The 20,354-nt window shown below is 43.1% G+C and overlaps 1 protein-coding gene across 1 annotated transcript in view; it reads right to left on the bottom strand.

The window, feature by feature from the left end:
• Positions 1-20,354, bottom strand: part of LOC126475528 (sialin-like) — a 125,108-nt gene that overhangs the window by 19,596 nt on the left and 85,158 nt on the right. The window contains exon 8 of the mRNA XM_050103463.1: positions 8,029-8,270. Within this exon, the coding sequence (XP_049959420.1) occupies positions 8,029-8,270 (242 nt within the window). The remainder of the gene's footprint in view (positions 1-8,028; positions 8,271-20,354) is intronic.

Raw genomic sequence — 20,354 nt, 5'->3', positions numbered from 1 at the left:
GAAAACAGCGTTAAGCATTTCTGCTTTTGCTTTGCTACTCTCAGCTTCAGTTTCTGCCCCATTCGCGGGTGACCAGACGCTAACTTTGATGCCACCAACAGCCTTTACATACGACCAGAAATGCTTTGGGTTTTGTGACAGATCATTTGACAATGTTATGCTACGTAGCCTCTGAAGGCTTCACGCGTTGATCCCTTGACAGCAAAACTCTTTTCATTCAGCATATCTCTATCTACAGCCCTATGATTTGTTTTACACCTATTATGCAGTAATCTCTGTTTCTATTTTTTGCACAACTGCGGTAACATGTCGAAAATGTAGATTTTCTAGAAGAAGTGTGGCACTGTATTGTCACCTTGAAAGTCGTCTATCAAAATCACAAACTTGAGCACAGATATTCTTTCACGCATTTGAAATCGCAGATATTCTGCAAGATGTACTTTGTACCGAGCAACCGATTTCTGAAAGCATGACTGTCTTTGACACACTCGGTAGTATGCTTATAAGAAACTCTCTGAAATGCCGGTTGTGACTTACCAATAAGAAGCGACGAGACTACATTGTTTGTAGCGGGAACTTTCATTTTGAAAACACACAAAGGATATAGTATTGGACACGAACGTACAGTAAGACACCACGTAATAGAGTTATATTTAGGCAGAATCTATGTGAAGTTGGTGCGTATGTTGTATGGTGAAATGGTTAACGGTTAACATTTCAGAGAACTTTTGCAGTGTGGCCTAGTGCTTAGCAGGATTGTCGGACGTTCTGCAGCTCGCCAGTTCAAACCTCTCAGCAACCAGTTATTTCTTATTTACTGTTTATCATTTCTGGAAGGTTACCGAATTATCTTATGTTTGTAATAGTTGTATATTCTGGGATTTTCGAGTTTTCTATAAATACCAGAATTCTGGAAAATTCGATTTTTGTAGAAATAGCTGCACGCTCCGTGAAGGATGTCAATTCTGCTCTGGCTGAACGTTGGTGATCGAAATGAACGTACCTTCTATGCTAAATGTTCTTTTCACTGACGAGTCTGCTTTCGGTTGTGGTCTTGAGTACGGTTACGTTACCACAGTATTAATAATACTAGGGCGTTTGAATTCATCACACTCCCACTCAACGAGCTTCTCCATCGAGCGAGGTGGTGTAGTAGTTACCATACTGGACTCATTCGGAAGGACGACGTCTCAAATTCACATCTTGCCATCCAGATTTAGGTTTTCGTGATTTCCCAAAATCGCACCAGGCAAATGGCGAGATGGTTCCTTTGAATGGGCACGGTCGATTTACTTACCCCATCTTTAAAACATTACGTGCTTATGCTTTCTCTCTAATGACCTCGATGTCGTTCCTAATCTTTCTCGCTTTCTTTCAGTGAATTTTTTTATGTATTTTCCGAGTCTTAGAAAGTTCTTTTTGGTGGTCATTGTACAACGTGTTTTACACACGGCTGTTAAGTGGGCCGTGGTCGACTTAATCATGCTTTAAATACGATCGTGCCGTTTCTTCCCAAAGTTTATTCATGCTTACTTGCCGATATTTTAAAATCCTGACATCTTTTCGACCGAATTGTACTTGGCAATCAGCGGTAACTATCTCTAACAAAGTTCTTTTTGCCTTCGGTAGAAACACAGTTCAACAGAAATTTTATTACAAATAACTTTTATATTTAAAGGCTACAGTGAGTGGACCCCACCGACATTTTTCCCTGGAGGCTTTCACAGAACAGGAGCAAGTCAACTGTTGCAGTTACGAAAGGAGCTGACAGATCATCACTTTGTATAAAACGTGATTTTCAGATTCCTAAATGGAAAGGCTAGGGCGAGAGACAGGGCCAAGCACGTCCAGTGCACCAATTTGGCCACTAAAACTATTATTTACACATTATTCCGATGAATTTATATATTTACTGCAGCTTAGTACGTTCATGATATTCAGTCAAATATTTAAGCGTAGTGTGTGTATGTTGCGCGAAATAAGTTACTCTGTCATTTTGTCATGTGTCTTAAAGGGTGCAGTCAGACAGCATTATCACATTATTTCATGCGTCTAAGTTACGCATGTAAAAGGATATTTTAGTTAGGGCATATTGCAGAATGTGTATGTACATACAACCTGAATATGAAAGAACAAGCAGCTAACAACCTGAATGTAAGAGCATTTTTAGCAGTGGGCTGCATGAGCGATGGATCAGCCATCCCCAGTTATCGAGTTACAAGGCAATTTGTCAAAACTTGTGTCCGAAAATCATTCACAGCGGGAGCAAAATAGTCGACATGCTATTTCAACGGCGGCCTAACAGTCATCATGGAAATTATGAACGTGCTCGAGCTTTAGATCAGACTAACCTGTCACAGCTTCTGCTCAAAAGCGGAAGAAAAGCCTATCGAGCGAGCAGAGCAGCGAGTGACAGAAGCGGCCAAAGAGGCCCTCAGGACCACCGTGGCCTTGAAGAAGATGGAGGCGGACCTCCTTTTGGATCCTGAAGGATTGCTGTATGTTCCAGGGATCGCTGGCCAGAGGTATGTTAACTACAAAAAATATAACTCAAAAGTTTAAACAAATTTCCCTCGAAATCGTATTTTTCAAATTGGCGACAAATATAAGTTGAGAGTGGAAATGCTCGCAACAGGCTCAGTGTGGGGCAAACGTGTGAGGCAAGCAGGCAACCATGCCACGAAGATGCGCTTGTGGTTCTTACAACTAACTGAGAGAATTTGAAAGGGGTCAAACTGTGACCCTCCGAGTGCTGGGATAGTATTTTCGGAGAATTGCCACACGAGTTGAAGTGCTGCGTCAATTGTGCAATGATGTTGGTATCGGTGGTCACGTGAACATTTCGCACCCAAAGATGTTCTACAAGCCCACGCAACAAGGACCCCCACCCCCCATGGATTGCCATATTCGAAGGGCAGCAGTGGTAGAGTGTACAGTTGCCACAGCACAAATACAAGGGCTTGTGAGTCCAGAAGTGTCAATATGAACTGTTGTGAACTGGTTACTAGCAATGGGACTACTGACTAGCACAACTCTCGCCCATCATCTACTCACGCCACAGCATGTACGTGCACGGGTCAACTCGTGCCTCAGAGGTTCACTTCGAAGATGGAATGGCGTGACGTGGTCTTCAGGGACGAAAGCAGATTTTGTCTGCACGCAATTGAGGGTCGTTTGCGAGTATGACGTAGACCTGATGAACGTTGTCTCGTAGACTGCATTCCTCCAAGACCTTGTGGTCTAGGGGCGGCCGCGGTGGCCGAACGGTTCTAGGCGCTTCATTCCGGAACTGCGCGACTGCTACGGTCGCAGGTTCGAATCCTGCCTCGGGCATGGATGTGTGTGATGTCCTTAGGTTAGTGAGGTTTAAGTAGTTCTAAGTTCTAGGGGACTGATGACCTCAGCAGTTAAGTTCCATAGTGCTCAGAGCCATTTGAACCATTTGTGGTTTGGGGTGCGATAACCTACACCTCTTGTTCGCCTTCAGTATCTCTGGATGGGACGCTAAGTAGAGCTCGGTATGTGCAGATGTTGTTAGACCCGTACGACTCGTCAACCAACAACTCCTACAGAACTACGTGAGCAAGTCGAGCAGGCTGGCACTGCGTATCCCAGTACAGTATTCGCTACTGTAAGGTAGGCTGGATACCAGAGACGGCGCCTGGACTGCCGCCTGTGGACGCTACACCACTTACTAATATGAATGCATGGGTCGATACCTAGTACCTCAGAACTGCGTGTGCTATTGATCTGTAAATGTAATCATTTCATGTACACCATATGAACTGCTACAACAATAAAAGGGTGCACTACATTTCGATCAGAATTTGATGCCGAAATTCTAAATTGAATTCTCTATCAGCGTACGTGGCCGTTTTGCGATACCTTCGAAAGTCTTTTGTCTCGATGTTGTGGAGGATGGAAATGACATTTGTTTCAACATGTGAGCATTTTGTTAGAACTTTATATTTTCCAATTATCCTTCGTACGCAGAAAGAAAATACATTGAAAATTACTTATAGAAAATTGTTTCGTTACAGGTCCAGTAGGAAGGCTTCGGGAATTCCTGACGATGACCAATGTTTCGGCTAGAAAGGGTCCTCCAACCTACCTGGCTGCACTGGTGACAGGAAGCGTCCGATGTGGACACAAAAATGATTCCTTTAAGAGAGAAGTGTTAGGGACTGTAGATTTAGCATTACTTTTTATTTTACTTGAAAAAAATCACGAAAGTCACGTATGTTTCAAGAGTTCAGAGAGGGCAACCTCTGTAAGGCTTCAACGGAAAACAAAGAAGTGGCCATGGACCCCTTTTAGGAAAATAAGTTTTACCCGAGAATATTCAGTGATGAAAAGAAAACTGTATTGTACGACCACAGTACACTCTTAGATAGTCAGCTTACGCCTTTGAGTAAATATGAGTTATTAAATCTAGCGTATAAACATACAGGGTAGTTGAAAATAAAGCATAAGTTCAATAAAACAAAAATGAAAGTCGGTAACGAATTTTACTACGATTTTAGCAAAAGAAATCATGACTTCAGGCTGAGGACTGCTGAGACGCCGAATTTGCAGCTAATAGCAAGTTTTAGCAAGGAACACGTTGACAGAGTCTTAAACAAACTAGAAGAGCTAATGAACCTGTTCAAATTTACAATCATTTACTATCTATTTGAATAATATTTGCAACAAAAATTACTTTTTTATACATAACAGTTTCATATCCAATAAAATAAGCCAAAAATTTAAACGGTCACAATGCAAAAGGGCAACAAGATATTAAAAAGTCAACGTACATACATAATGCCACTGAGTCTTATAACTGTATTTAGTAACGTATTAGGGCATTGTTTAGTGTGAAGAATGTTTCAGTACAAGCTGGATCTGAAAAGTTCCGTGAGTGATTCCAGAAAATAAAAGAATCAAGAGATACAAACAAAACACCTTTACTGTCCTTCAAAGTAATCACCATTAGCTACAACACATTTCTCACATTGGTTGGAAACTGTCAGCAAAACGTCTTGCGGAATGCCTCGAAGCACCTTGGCCGCGCACTGTTGGAAATCCGCAACGTCTGCGTGCTCCACTTTCTCGCTCGACGCAACGTGACTATTTTTCAGTTTCCTCCTTATTTTCCATACTTGGCACTGGCAGACTTCTTTTTGGTTTCCCATCGTAAATTAGCCCTGAAAGACTTACGCTTCACAGATTGCACCTGGCCACGGTCCATCGAGCGATTCCACAAGAGCCGTTTGCTGGTAGTTTCAAACAGCTTTAGGAGTGATGTCGGAAGTGTGCTGTGTCCTCCAATGATGATGTATTTGAAGGATAGTAAAGTTATTTTATTTGAATTTTTTTTGTCTTCTGAGACCATTTACCAAACTTTTCGGACACACCTTGTAATTCTCAAAAATTTTTTGTGTCCGACACTACCCGACTTTCCCCTACATGAAACGTTTGCTCCTAGATGTAACTGTAAAAAGTATTCCGCGGATGCATTTGCTTGCGTGTAAAACGTATACCCTTGTAAAATCGGATAGTACATTCGGAAACAAAAACTCTGCAGTCCTGAACGTCACTTAAAGCCCATCCCGGGTTTCTCTCTTCTTTATCTAGAATACAAGGTTCATTCAATAAATAACTGAAAAAGCTGTATAAAAAATATAATACTTCTGTAAAGTTTATCTTTCTTTGCTTTTTTTACGCTGGTGTTCTAGAACTAAACTCATGTTTATAAAAAACAGAACACCCTGAACGACTAGGGAACGGACGTTCATTTTCACAGACATGTACATTACTGTCTGCGGGTTCCAGATCAACATCGATATAACGGCGCAACGCCGCCTACCGGTAAAATGTGCCTGCGGCTCTCCGTATCTCTATAAACCTAAGGTAACAGATCAGTGTGACTTGAGCAGATGTGCAGGATGCCTCCCAGACGTATGCGCGAACCTGTCAAATCAGTGAGTTTGAAAGAGGGCACATTATGGCATGAGAGAATGTGATGCATCCATCCAGGAAATTGCTGCTCGTGTAGGGCGAAGTGTTCCGGCAGTGCAACGGGGGTATGCAGAATGGAAAGTCATAGACCACGACGAGATGGGTTACGTCGCATCACCCAGACCCCCCCTCCCCGAGAAGATCGACACCTCATCGGAATGGCATTGCAGGACAGATGTGCGTCCTCCTCAGATCTGGTGCAACAACGGAACAGTGCAACACATTGTACACTATCAGGGCTGTAAATCCGTCGCTGTTTGCTATGGCATGGGTCATGTGCGCGTCGTACACTTCTCCGCCACTTTGACGAATGTGCAGAAATATGCTAGCTGGTAATGCTGTGTCGAATGACATCACTTGTCACATTCGCACAAGACATAGGGCGCCAGCTCAAGGCCTTATGTTTTGGGATGCAATTGGGCGCAACTACAAATCACAGTTTGAATGCGTCCAGGGCAATGAGGCCAGTCTGATACGTGAATGACATCTTGCAACCCGTAGCACGACACTCCAGACCCCATTTTTCAGCAAGACAATGCATGACCACATGGTGCTGCACGAACACGTGCGTTTTTGGTGTTACAGGATGTCAGCCTTTTGCCCTGGCCGGTCAGATCACCAGACCTGTCGCCAATCTAAACTGTGTGGCATATGGTGAAACGACGGGTGCAGTGCTGTGACCCAATACCAACTACCACAGATGAACTTTGGAAACAGGTGAAAGAAGTTTGTTTGTATATAACACAGGACACCATTAGCGCCTTATACGCTTCGATGTCATCATTCATGGAACAAGTCATGCGGGCCCACGGCGGACTGTGTGTGAACTAGGCAGCAGGGCACGTAATGAACCGAGTTGACTGAAATGCTAATCATTCCTGCTGAACATGTTAATGTACATGGCCTGTGAATATGAACGTCCTCTCTCTAGTTGTTCAAGGTGTTTCGTTTTTTCTGAAGATCAGTGTATTATCAGATAGGCCTGCAAGCCTGTCTCGCGAACAGTATGATGGGAATCAGTAAAACAAAGTGTCGGCACCTTTGCAGGTTTTCACTAACATGGAGCACCAGATTGTCATTAGATTTCTGTTAGAAGGGTTGAAACCAATCGCAACTCATCGTCTGATGGCAGCGCAAAATGGTGAAAGTTGTATGAGTCAAACACAAGTGTTCGAGCGGGCTGATAAATTCAAATGGAGTGTAACAAGTACTGAAGATTCGTCACGCCCAGGACACTCTGTCTGCGCAGTCACGGAGAACAACATTGCGAAAATTGATGAGTCGATACGGGAAAAAATGGTTCAAATGGCTCGGAGCACTATGGGACTTAACTTCTGAGGTCATCAGTCCCCTAGAACTTAGAACTACTTAAGCCTAAATAACCTAAGGACATCACACACATCCATGCCCGAGGCAGGATTCGAACCTGCGACCGTAGCAGTCTCACGGTTCCGGACTGCGCGCCTAGAACCGCGAGACCACCGCGGCCGGCAGTCGATACGGGAAAATAGGCGTATTGCGGTCAGTGATATTGCAGCAACAATTAATCTTGGATCAGCCATCATATTGCTCAGGACGTACTGACGTTCAACAAAGTGTGTGAGTGGTGGGTGGGTGACACCAGAAATGAAAGAAAGGCGCTTGGATGTGTGCGGGGTGCTCTCGCGGCAGTATGAGGCTGAAGGGGAGCTTCACCGCATTGTAACTGGAGATGGAAGCTGGATGCATTTTTAACACATCGAAAGAAATTCTTAGTGGATCGAGGTGAAGTCCAGGCAGCAGGGCGTAACGGTTAATCATACGACCCCAAGAACTCTGCACTTGGAATTAAGAAGCTTGCCCAGCGCTGGCTTAAGTGTATTAAACTAGAGGATAATTAAGCTGAAAAATAAATGTCGTTTTTTTAAAGAATCTGTTAAGAGACTGGAACACATTTCCGTCCTTTTGTTGAGTGACCTTTGCATATAGCCTAATGAATCATTTTGAAATTCAGCGTGTATTGTCCCCAGAAGAGTTGTAACGACTTACGTTTGTGCTGGTGAATACACCGACGATGTAAGGGACTGCGATGCCCGTCAGATTGCCGTACATGTTGACGATGCCGACGATGGTGCCTGCGTAGTTGGGGGCGATGGCCTGCATGTTGAGGTAGGAGCTCGTGAAGTCGGTGGCGGTGCAGAAGCCACTGAGCGCCAACATCGCAATGATGACGGTGCTGTCGCAACCCACCAGCGCTACGATGATCATTGTAGCGGCTGGCACCAGAGTACCTGCACACCAATTGTTTTGGTTACACAGCTGCAAGTGACTCTGGCTTTGAAAACTGAGAATGAAATGAAACACGTATTGTCAGCATAGATTCTGAGCGTAATGGCATGAAATTAAAGACAGGGCGGATTTGTAATTGTGAGTTTCTCCCCACGCAACTTGCACGCTATTCCACAAAGAACCACCTGTAGTTACTGGAGGCCAGTGGCGAATAAATTGGTGACCAAACATATCTCAATGTATACGATGGGGATGTTTTAGGCCAAGGAAGGAATTATAAAAAGTATTGTTCTAAGACAATTATGTCACATGCAGCTCCAGGAAAGAATAAACATAGAAATTTAAGTAGTCACCAAACCACTGTAGAGTAAAGAATCACATGGATACGATGAGATATCAAGTAGACTTCTAAAGACCAGTGCACCACTTACCAGTGATGTACTCATTCACCTGGGCTTTGTGCTTTTCAGGTCCAGTCAGATCCCAGATCTAAATCCACACCTGTATTTCGTAATCCACAAAAAATGGTTCAAATGGCTCTGAGCACTATGGAACTTAACTTCTGTGGTCATCAGTCCCCTAGAACTTAGAACTACTTAAATCTAACTAACCAAAGGACATCACACACATCCATGCCCGAGGCAGGATTCGAACCTGCGACCGTAGCGGTCACGCGGTTCCAGACTGAAGCGCCTAGAACCGCACGGCCACACCGGCCGGCCGTAATCCACATTATCGCCTGTGGTGGAATGTGCTTTGTGAACCAACCCCTTTTTCTTTTTCAGTTGCGATTGGTTCGTTCGAAGAACGATTGATGGTAAGCCTCTTTATGGGCGCGAATCTTTCTACTTTCACCTTCATGGTTTTTCACGGGATGTACTTAGGAGGAAGCAATATGTTCATTGTCTCTACTAAGAGTGTATGCTCTCAGAATTTCAAAATACCCCACAGAGTTCAAATGGCTCTGAGCACTATGGGACTCAACTTCTGAGGTCATTAGTCCCCTAGAACTTAGAACTAGTTAAACCTAACTAACCTAAGGACATCACAAACATCCATGCCCGAGGCAGGATTCGAACCTGCGACCGTAGCGGTCTTGCGGTTCCAGACTGCAGTGCCTTTAACCGCACGGCCACTTCGGCCGGCCCCCACAGAGTGATGCAGAACGCCTCTCTAGTACATGTCTACAGGATGGACCAAATAATGATACGATTGGTCGACCATTTGTTCTATCAAAGATGTACGGAGAGCACAGGAGGGATAGCTAAAAAGAGATTGCGTCCCAGGAATTAAGTCCGTCGTATCCCAGAGCTCTACGAAATGGCTGCGAGGTGCCTGTGAATTGAGGTATTACGATTTCTTATGATGAACTGACGATTTCATGTCATGTGATACTATTATGACGATGAGTTAGGGTAAGGATTATGTTGCATTATGGGAGATAATGAAGTATTATGTGCATTACTGTGGCACAGTGAAGGCGAATTTTGTGTTAGGAGTATTATCTTGAAGACGTAATGGATTGTGCCCATTGAGTCATAGAACAACGGTGTTTTTAGCAGTCAAAGTGTCTGAGAATGCGACCATAGCAACACTAAGAATAACTATTTTATTTTGTGACTAGTTTCCATTAGCTGTTATATAACAGTGTTAAGGCTACAACAGTGTGCATACAGATAAACGTTAACGAATTCTCAGTGGTCAAGAAGTGACTGGTTTTTGATTTTGAGTACCGGAGCTCTACGAAATGATGTTGTTTGTACAGCTTAACGAATCGCTTGACTTTATATGAGAATTTTTGTTTGAATTCTTCATATCCGTTACTAGAGGTATTTAGTGTATATATTATAAGGTTGTGAGAAACGAATTTTAGCGTGAGATACAGTTACGAAGAGGCTTTGGGTTCATCACTTCTGATGATTCTAGAGACAAATGTTGGTAGCGTTAGCGAGAAAATACTAGGGTGTGCTGTAAAGGAGTGCCTCCGAATTTTTTATCCTATTCTCAATAGCGGTTGAGCTATTACATGTCAATCGTATTACTCGATCGACTTTCCCGCTTCTCTGACGCATGTCGCAACTCTCTGTCGCAGGAGGGCTCCGAATTGTAGCGTGTAACGTGGCAGTGTGGCCTCTAACTACGTCGCTGCGAGAACTGAAAACTCAGAAAAACTGAAAGCACGAATTCGAAGAGTTTTCCCACTCATGGAGAACCCTCTCCTTCAGCGTGACAATGCCAGACCACACAGGAGCGCTGCCACGTCTGCAACAAGCCGACGCCTTGAGTTCACTGTCATCGAACATCCTCCATACAGTTCCTACTTGGCCACATCCGGTTTTGATCCGTTTCCAAAGCTTAAAGAATGCCTTAGAGGTCTTCACTTTGATAGTGATGGAGCTGTAGAGGTGAGGTTATGACTCAATCAACAAAGTCACATATTCAGCAACGACGGTGTCAACAAACTGGCCTCGCTGGGAGCAATGTGTTACGATTGGTCGACTATATGTGGCAACATTAACGGAGAAGGAAAAAAATTACAATTACTTCCAACAGGATGGAGCAACTGCCCATACGCCCGGGCGAATCTTGGAGCAGATTGACACAATCTTCACACCTGACAGAGTTGCTAGCACAGCTCGGTCTGGCCACAGCCCTAGATTTTTCATATGAAAGATTTTTCATATGAAAATGTTTAGAGGCATTACTTTTCAGTACACTCTCTTATTAACCGAGAAGACTAGCGAGTCTAAACTGATAGGATGCCTTCTTGATCCCCATTAACTTCCTGCGACGTGAAACGACACCTCTGCTAAGCAGGCTAAAGAAGTGAGAGTTGAAGAAAAAATAAGGAGCTAGAGAATGTGTTAGTGAAACTACGAGGCTAGTGTAGAGAGGAAAAATAAAAACTGGGGATGTGCGAGTAGGACTCGGGCACTGAGGGTTATGTAGTACAAACTTAGTTATATACACTGTTCAGCCAAATCATTATGACCACTGCACACCGCGACTTTGGATGCCGCCCGGTTGCGTTGAGTACACGTGACGCAGTAACAAAATTATGTAAGTAGAGCAGACGTGCACGGGGTGTCTCACCCGAGTGAAGACGTGGGCTTCACATGGGAAAATCCATTGATAAGCAACAGATTATTGTTTTGCAGAACCTCTGAACGAGTTTTTCGAAAATGGCGAAGCTGGTCGAATGTTCACGTACTACAGAAAAAGGTAGAAGATCAATGAAACTACTAATAGGTGCTGAATGGTTGGACTCCACAACTTCACAGAACGTGGCGTCCGGAGGCTTTCATGCTGTGTAAATTAGGATAGATAGTGATCTGTGGCATCTCTGTACCAAAGGTCACAACGTTGGTGCTCGCACAAGTGTTTCCGAGCACACCGTTCATCGTACATTGTTGAATATGGAGCTCCGCAGCAGAGCACACCTTCGTGTTCACGTGTTGACCAACGACATCGTCAATTACGATTGTAGCGGCACGGAACCATCGGGATTCGACCGTCGATCAATGGAAATCACTTTTTTGCTACACTAGGTCGCTGGTCGTCTGCACAAACGCCGTCATCGAGGTGAACGGTGGCTCGACACATGCAGCGCGCTACGAACAGAGACAGGTGGGAGCAGCATTATCCTACGGGAAACATTCTCCTGCGCTTACATGGGACCTTTGTAGTAATCGAAGACACGCTCACAGCTGCGAACCACCTGCATCCCTTCGTGTCTCATGTCTTCCTCGACGGCGATGTCATATTTCAGCAGTATAATTGTCCGTGTCTCGAATCCAAAATCGTGCTACCGTGGTTGAGGAGCTTTATAGAGAACTCACGTTGATATCTCGGCGACCAAATTCGCCTGATGTAAATCCTGCGGAACTCATCTGAATCGCTGTTGGGCGGCATCAGCGCGTACGAAAATCAGCGGCCCGTGATTTACGCGAACTAAATGACCTGCGCGTAGACATTTAATACCATATACCTCCAAATACCTACCAACAAACTGTTGGATCCTAGTTACGCAGAATCAGTGATGTATTTCGTTCCAAAAACGGTCAAACAAGCTATTACGCAGGTGGTCATAATGTTTTGGCTCCTTAGTGCATATAGACAGTTTGTGCATCCCAGGAATCGAGGATACTGCAGATTTTTGCCTGTTGTCGACATCGATACGGCAAGATATGGGCCCAGGAATTCCATAACTTTCGTGAATGTTTTAATTTCAAGTTTTAAGTCTGATAACAAATGACATAAGAAATAGTTTTTTCGTGTAGTATAATTACAAATTAACGATTTCGGATTTTTCCCTTTACTTGTACAGTGAAACTTTGTTTTCTTATTGTTTTTTTAGCCAAATTTCATGATTCTGGGTTAACTGAAAGCACCCTACAGGTTTTGATGAGTGAGTTTTCGAGAGTATCGTAGTATGTGTCGTAAATGGCAGTATCGTTTGATTGAATTGACTAAGAAGCTCGAAATTTTCACAATAAGCGTGACGCTGCCCCTTCTTTCTGACCCCTGCCTTTCACTGCTCTACGTTTATTTACGTTTGGAAGTAAAGAACTGGTAGTCTGCAACCAGATGCCGCTACGTTCTGGGATCACTCCTGTCTTCCTTGAAGAATCACACGACTCCAGAAGAACCGTCACATTCTGTCTCCCTTGCCATCATACGAACGAGAAAGGTCTAGGTGGGAGACAAACGTCTCCTGACAAACACCAAGTCGACTTCCGCCACTTAATATCGGTTGCTTCACAACCCGCTCGCTGTAACAGGCTTCACGCATGGCTCTAGTTACAAATGCACGAGTTGCCGTTAACGTTTGTCTGCTACCGTCCTTGCAATCCATTCTATGACTGTTGGCATTAAGCCAGGGCAGATCTTCGCCGTCTTTTACTACTTTACTTGCAGCTTAGTTAGTTAGTTACATGTTCCATAGATCATTTGAACGATTCTTTTATCGAAATGATGTGGAACGGGTTAGTTTACAGGACATACATGATTCGGATTGATATTAATCAACACTTTATTTTTTTAGTCCTGCTCATGCAGAATAAGTTTTTCATTGGCTACCAGTTTTCAAACAAAATTCGACAGCTGAATAGGAGTTGTCCAGATTCAATGTTAGATACCTTTGATACCTGTCATGCATTTTATGGTATCAGACAAATAATCAAAAAATTTTGTTGCATCATACTAAAATCCTTTCGCAGCAACTTCCAGCTTTAATACTGTGTAATAAAGGTCATTTTTCCCTCCAGTGTTGTAGGTTTTTGTCAAAGTGTGATGGACAGTTTATGATGAATTTTATTAATGAACTAGCTGACCCGGCGAACTCTGTTCTGCCTTAAAGCCAATAAATAATCAGATTTTGGATGTTAAGTTCAATTTTTTATTAGGACAAATAAAAATTAAGTATTTTAATGATTCTTTATATTTTTTGGTGCATAGCTTCCACTCTTCAATTCAGTACCTTGTGATACACGATTTTTTTTGTTTTATTATCAGGCGCAAGAACAAACAACGCATATGGTCTTCCGACCCGTGAACATGCCACATATAATTGACCATTTGAAAAATATGGATATTCCAGATTTAAACCACAAACTTTCAAGGATTGGCCTTGTGATTTGTTAATGGTCATGGCGAATGCAAGACGGATCGGAAATTGAAGTCTTTTAAACTCAAACGGCACATCGGTTGGGACCATCGGGATCCTCTGAATGAGAAATTCCTCACCCTCGAATTTTCCTTTGAGTATCGTCGCGTAAATAAGATTGGTCATCAATTTACTTACCTCAAAACGTTTACCGTTGCACAGTTTTGGTTGGTTTATGGTTCGAAACATGATTACTACGGAGCCAACTTTTAGGCGTAAATTGTGCGGTGGTATGTCAGGCACATCCTAAGAGTTTAAAAATTCAATTGGATAGTTGGTGGCTTCATCTTCATTTGTTACACAGTCAATAGATTTGAATGAACGCATTTTACCAATGATCTCATTCTGAATTATGTAGTTTAGGTCATCTACATCTTTATTCTTAGCCGCTAAAATTGCTCGCTCACTCAACCATTCATTACTTTTGTAGTTAGTAATGATGTTTGGGAATACTTTGTTGATAAGTTCGTCTTTCGATGAGACAAAGTTACAGAAATTATGAGGAAATGAAATCAATCCGCTCGATTCTTCGACAGGTACTCGACCATTACCGATAGTCAGCAATTGCTCAAAGAAATCTTCAGCAGATGTATCATTAAGCAATGCAACTCTCATGTTTGTTGTCAGTTAAAGTTTCTTCACAAAGCGCCATAGATTCGATGATTTGAGGCAAGCATTTATTTCATCTGCAGCCATTGATCTTGGAACTACTGGCAGTGTTTGGCGGAATTCGCCAGACAGTAAAATCATTGCTCCTCCAAAACATCTCGAGTCATTGCGTAGATCTTTCAATGTTCGGTTAAGTGCCTCTAATGCACGTTTATGAGCCGTTGTGCATTCGTCCCAGATCTTGGATGCTGATAAAACTTCGGCCACTGCTGAGTTTTTTGTAATGTTACATGTTGGCTATTCAATAGCTTGAAGATTTAACGGTAATTTTAATGCTGACTGAGCCGTACGGCATCTTTCTAACAATGTGTCTGCTATTCCGGAAGAACCAACTGCAACCGCAATGTTGGATCTCGCACGAACAGTGGCTAAAACTACTGACATGAGGAATGTCTTGCCAGTTCCACCAGGGGCATCCAGGAAATATAAACCACTATTTCCATCATAAATTGCCTTCATTAATGTATCATAAACTTCCTTTTGTTGGGGATTCAACAGGGGTACATTCGTTTGAACTACTAAATCGAATTTGCGTTTTGTTATTCCACGCCAGATGCGTTTCTGTTATACTACGTTTTATAGCGGTCGAACGGGATAAAAAGTATCCTATGCCCGTCTCCTGGTTCTAAGCTATCTCTCCACCAATTTTCAGCCAAGTCGGTCCAGCTGCTCTTCAGTTATAAATGGTGTAACGAACACGACTTTCTTTTATATATATAGATTAAGTATTCATTACACATTTCTGAACGCACGCGTAATATTTTTCAATCTTTTTTTTAAAAAAATACACATAATAGTTTATTCATCCATTTTAAATAGTTTATGAACGCATGCATAAATGTCAATCATTACTTACAGATTTTGCCAAAAAAATTTGACAGCTCCGAAACTAAAGAACTTTTAGGGAAAATAACGCATTTTTCAAGTATTCGTCAATTTTTCATTATTTTTAAGATGTATTCTACTATTCGGGGCGGAGACAAATCCAACAAATCAAAAACCATGACAATTTTTATTCGTTAATTTTTCATTATTGTTAAGATGTATTCTGCTATTTGGGGCGGAGTCAAATCCAACAAATCAAAAACCATGAAAATTGGTCCACCAGATCTCGAGTTATAAGTGTTGCAACAAACTCGACTTTGTTTTATATATATAGATATACAGGGTTATTACAAATGATTGAAGCGATTTCACAGCTCTACAATAACTTTATTATTTGAGATATTTTCACAACGCTTTGCACACACATACAAAAACACAAAAAGTTTTTTTAGGCATTCACAAATGTTCGATATGTGCCCCTTTAGTGATTCGGCAGACATCAAGCCAATAATCAAGTTCCTCCCACACTCGGCGCAGCATGTCCCCATCAATGAGCTCGAAAGCATCGTTGATGCAAGCTCGCAGTTCTGGCACGTTTCTTGGTAGAGGAGGTTTAAACACTGAATCTTTCACATAAAGCCACAGAAAGAAATCGCATGGGGTTAAATCGGGAGAGCGTGGAGGCCATGACATGAATTGCTGATCATGATCTCCACCACGACCGATCCATCGGTTTTCCAGTCTCCTGTCTAAGAAATGCCAAACATCATGATGGAAGTGCGGTGGAGCACCATCCTGTTGAAAGATGAAGTCGGCGCTGTCGGTCTCCAGTTGTGGCATGAGCAAATTTCCCAGCATGTCCAGATACACGTGTCCTGTAACTTTTTTTCGCAGAAGAAAAAGGGGCCGTAAACTTTAAACTGTAAGATTGCACAAAACACGTTAACTTTTGGTGAGTTGCGAATTTGCTGCACGAATGCGTGAGGATTCTCTACTGCCCAGATTCGCACATTGTGTCTGTTCACTTCACCATTAAGAAAAAATGTTGCTTCATCACTGAAAACAAGTTTCGCACTGAACGCATCCTCTTCCATCAGCTGTTGCAACCGCGCCGAAAATTCAAAGCGTTTGACTTTGTCATCGGGTGTCAGGGCTTGTAGCAATTGTAAACGGTAAGGCTTGTGCTTTAGCCTTTTCCGTAAGATTTTCCAAACCGTCGGCTGTGGTACGTTTAGCTCCCTGCTTGCTTTATTCGTCGACTTCCGCGGGCTGCGCGTGAAACTTGCCCGCACGCGTTCAACCGTTTCTTCGCTCACTGCAGGCCGACCCGTTGATTTCCCCTTACAGAGGCATCCAGAAGCTTTAAACTGCGCATGCCATCGCCGAATGGAGTTAGCAGTTGGTGGATCTTTGTTGAACTTCGTCCTGAAGTGTCGTTGCACTGTTATGACTGACTGATGTGAGTGCATTTCAAGCACGACATACGCTTTCTCGGCTCCTGTCGCCATTTTGTCTCACTGCGCTCTCGAGCGCTCTGGCGGCAGAAACCTGAAGTGCGGCTTCAGACGAAAAAAACGAGTTTTTCTACGTATCTGTAGTGTGTCGTGACCACATGTCAATGAATGGAGCTACAGTGAATTTATGAAATCGCTTCAATCATTTGTAATAGCCCTGTATGTTATAATGGCGCAGTTAACTGTAAATGTCCTGTGACTAGGACCTCCCGTCGGGTAGACCGTTCGCTGGGTGCAAGTCTGTCGATTTGACGCCACTTCGGCGACTTCCGCGTCGATGGGGATGAAATGATGATGATTAGGGCAACACAACACCCAGTCCATGAGCGGAGAAAATCTCTGACACAGCTGGGAATCGAACCCGGGCCCTTAGGATTGACATTCTGTCGCAATGACCACTCAGCAACCGGGGCCGGACGTAGTTAAAATGTCTAGCTTCTGGAAGAGGTACCTACATGACGTCCGTGGGTGAACATCACATATTATTCTTACTGCTCATTTTTGTGCAAACGATACTTTCTTTGTAAGTGGCGAGATATCACAGAAGATTATTCTATAAATCAATAAGTAGAAATGTGCAAAACATGTCACGAGTGTCATTTATAACTCCATTCGACGTTAAACACAGTTGTTCGGCGTTTGCCACTTCAGAAATAAATGATCCCAGTTCATCTTTTAAATAAGCTGATAATGACTATCAGTTTGGTCAAAAACGAATACACTTCTAACTTTCTTGCCGACGTTTTTGCTTTTGGTAACGATTATTCTTGTAATAACAACTTGGTCGTTAATCCATCTCTTATTGGCGACACTCTCTGTGTGGAACTAGGAGGTCTAGAGTTTCCTTTAACATGTGGTTGTCAGGCGGGTCACGTTATAGTCACCACCTACTGCTACCGTATGCTCACGACGTTTGCGTACTATCGAGTTTAGGCTATTATTGTATAACTTTTTGACCAATATATCTGAATTATGAATCTCAATCCACCGATCCAGGTTACTCTTGTCAATATTAGTTCGCAATCGGATTCGTTTTAGACCTCATTAGATCTAATACTTCTTCATGTCGTTATTACATCCTCCTCTTGAAGAGTCTATCAGTCCGATGAACGTTTCACGTGTGTGGAAAGTTTCCCCGCTCACTGTTTTGGGTTTTAACCAACTCTCGCGTTCTAGTATGACGTCAGGCGACTACTTTTTACGAGAGCCGTGAGCGTTGGGTCTTTACTGCGAATACGCTGGCAGGTAACAACTAATGTATTGAGATTCTCACTCTTTGCTTTTGCCATACGGCCTGCTGAAATAACTGGCTTATCTAATGTTGACTTTTATACTGGGGTCTTGGAGTTTCTATAATTAAAAAAAAGAGAAAAGCTATGTGCGTTCCACACATACTCTGCTACCATTGTGGCCGTTTCCGGTGTATAGTGCTCACCTAACGTATCCAAGTGACTGTAAAAGTCTCTGCCGTATATTGTAGGTCGGAAAATCTGCAGCCTATCTCGCCACAGAGCTGGCGACGCATTTTGCTTAGAGCCTCCAGTCGGCTCCAGACCATTGATTGGAATGATGCTGCAAATCGACAACTGTGGCGAGTCCCCACGAGTAAGGCTAGCTTCCTTTACTACATTGGCCAGTCTCCGGGAAGAGCTGAGAATGGTCTCAGAACCCAGGCGGCAAACCTCATTGGTCTCGAGCTGAGCGATGATCTACGTATAACTGACTGCAACCCGTGCTCTCAATTGTTGCCAGGACGACCTCTTCCATTTGGTTGGCGATTCCTCTCGGGATACACATCGACTGCACATATGGTTCTTTTCCGTCCCGTGGCGCTATTTACCTTGAAATAGTCACGATGCATCTAATGCTGGAACTGTCAACCACTGACAGCCTCATATCTCCCCCCCTCCCCCCTCCTCCCTGGGTGCCCTGACGGCGGAAAAGGAGTGATCACTGCAGGAGCAATGAAGTTGACAGAACATCTCAGACGGTTTTGCACGCACTAAACCAGGGCCGGCCAGAAATTCTGCACGCGTGCGGTGCTGCTGCACATGTGCAACTTCCGGGTCACAGAGTGCACGCCGCAGCCGTCAACGTTCATGTAGTGTATGTTTCTACGCACAGATGTCGCTTTATCCACCTGCTGGGATACTCTGTACCGGCGCATTCTAGTGCTCTTTCCACAGCTTGCAAGCCAACCATGGGAAGGTATTTTGTGTATTAAACATTTAAAATACTGTCACAGTCTACTCATTGAGAAGTTTACTTTTATGTTAACAGTTTAACCCAGTAAGACAAGTAATACAGTTAACAACCGTAGGTTTTTATTAAGGCAGCTTGACTGACGGCACATAAATACGCCTAATGATTTTGATCTAGTATTTAAGAAAGATAGCACTTAGCGACTTCCAACGAACCTTAGTCATGATTTCAAATAACATTAAACTAATGCAAGGTTTCCTATAACTAATTCTCGGTGCCCTCAGTTACACCCACATAATTTCTGTCTCACTGACCTCTGAACAGAATGATAACCGCAGACCTCTCGATGATCACCTGTTATTTCAATACCATTATTGCTGTATCTTTCATCAGCTCCGTCTGAAATCTGCATAATAACCGACAATTATATGAATGTTATGTATCATCGACTCCACTTGAGCGTAGCCCTTCACACATTAAAAAAAATCCCTAAATGTAAGTATACATTGTAACAATCGATTTAATGACCAACTTTCCTGATAATAATGTAACATGGAGCAGAATGAGGGAATAATGCACAGTTAGTAAACAATAATTTTTAAATATCAGAGGAATAAATCCAAACACGTTTATCACTGGTCATGAGAATTGATAATCGAGTTGATGTGTCTCATCCATTTTCTTAAGGACATTTAATTTTGCTTGCCGTTCTTCACTGTTGAGTACACTACATTCGTCTTTGTGATATTTATTGTAGTGTCTTTCAATTGAAAACTTACGCTGGCCGCCTATTATTCGGCGGCACAGCAAACATTGTGAGTTTTCACCAACGGATACAAAAAAGAATTGCAGTTCCCAGTCATTTTTAAACGACTGAGAACGTAGATCTCCCGTCCTTTGCTTTTTCACAGTACCTGGCATTTCTCAGTACTTCTCTGTTAAGGTTACGGTTACCAGGGGTAAACGAGACTGGGTATGTTGCGCTCTTGCTTGCACCACATAAACAGGGAAGTCGAGCCGCCGCCGTTCATTTAATAACGGATGTCGCTGTCGCTCGCTGTCGCAGACGTGCGCACATGTGCAGCACTTCCGCACGTCTGCACTCTGTGCAGCGTTTGGCCGGCCCTGTACTAAACGAACGTGTAAGCAAACTCTCTGCTCTGTTTTGGATCTTTTCTGCTTCCTCTATCAATCCTAACTGGTAAGGATGC

The sequence above is a fragment of the Schistocerca serialis genome, chromosome 4 (genome assembly GCF_023864345.2).
Source record: "Schistocerca serialis cubense isolate TAMUIC-IGC-003099 chromosome 4, iqSchSeri2.2, whole genome shotgun sequence".
NCBI lineage: Eukaryota > Metazoa > Arthropoda > Insecta > Orthoptera > Acrididae > Schistocerca > Schistocerca serialis.
Note: the sequence above shows the minus strand (reverse complement) of the source record. Positions and strands in the feature narration are given on the sequence as shown.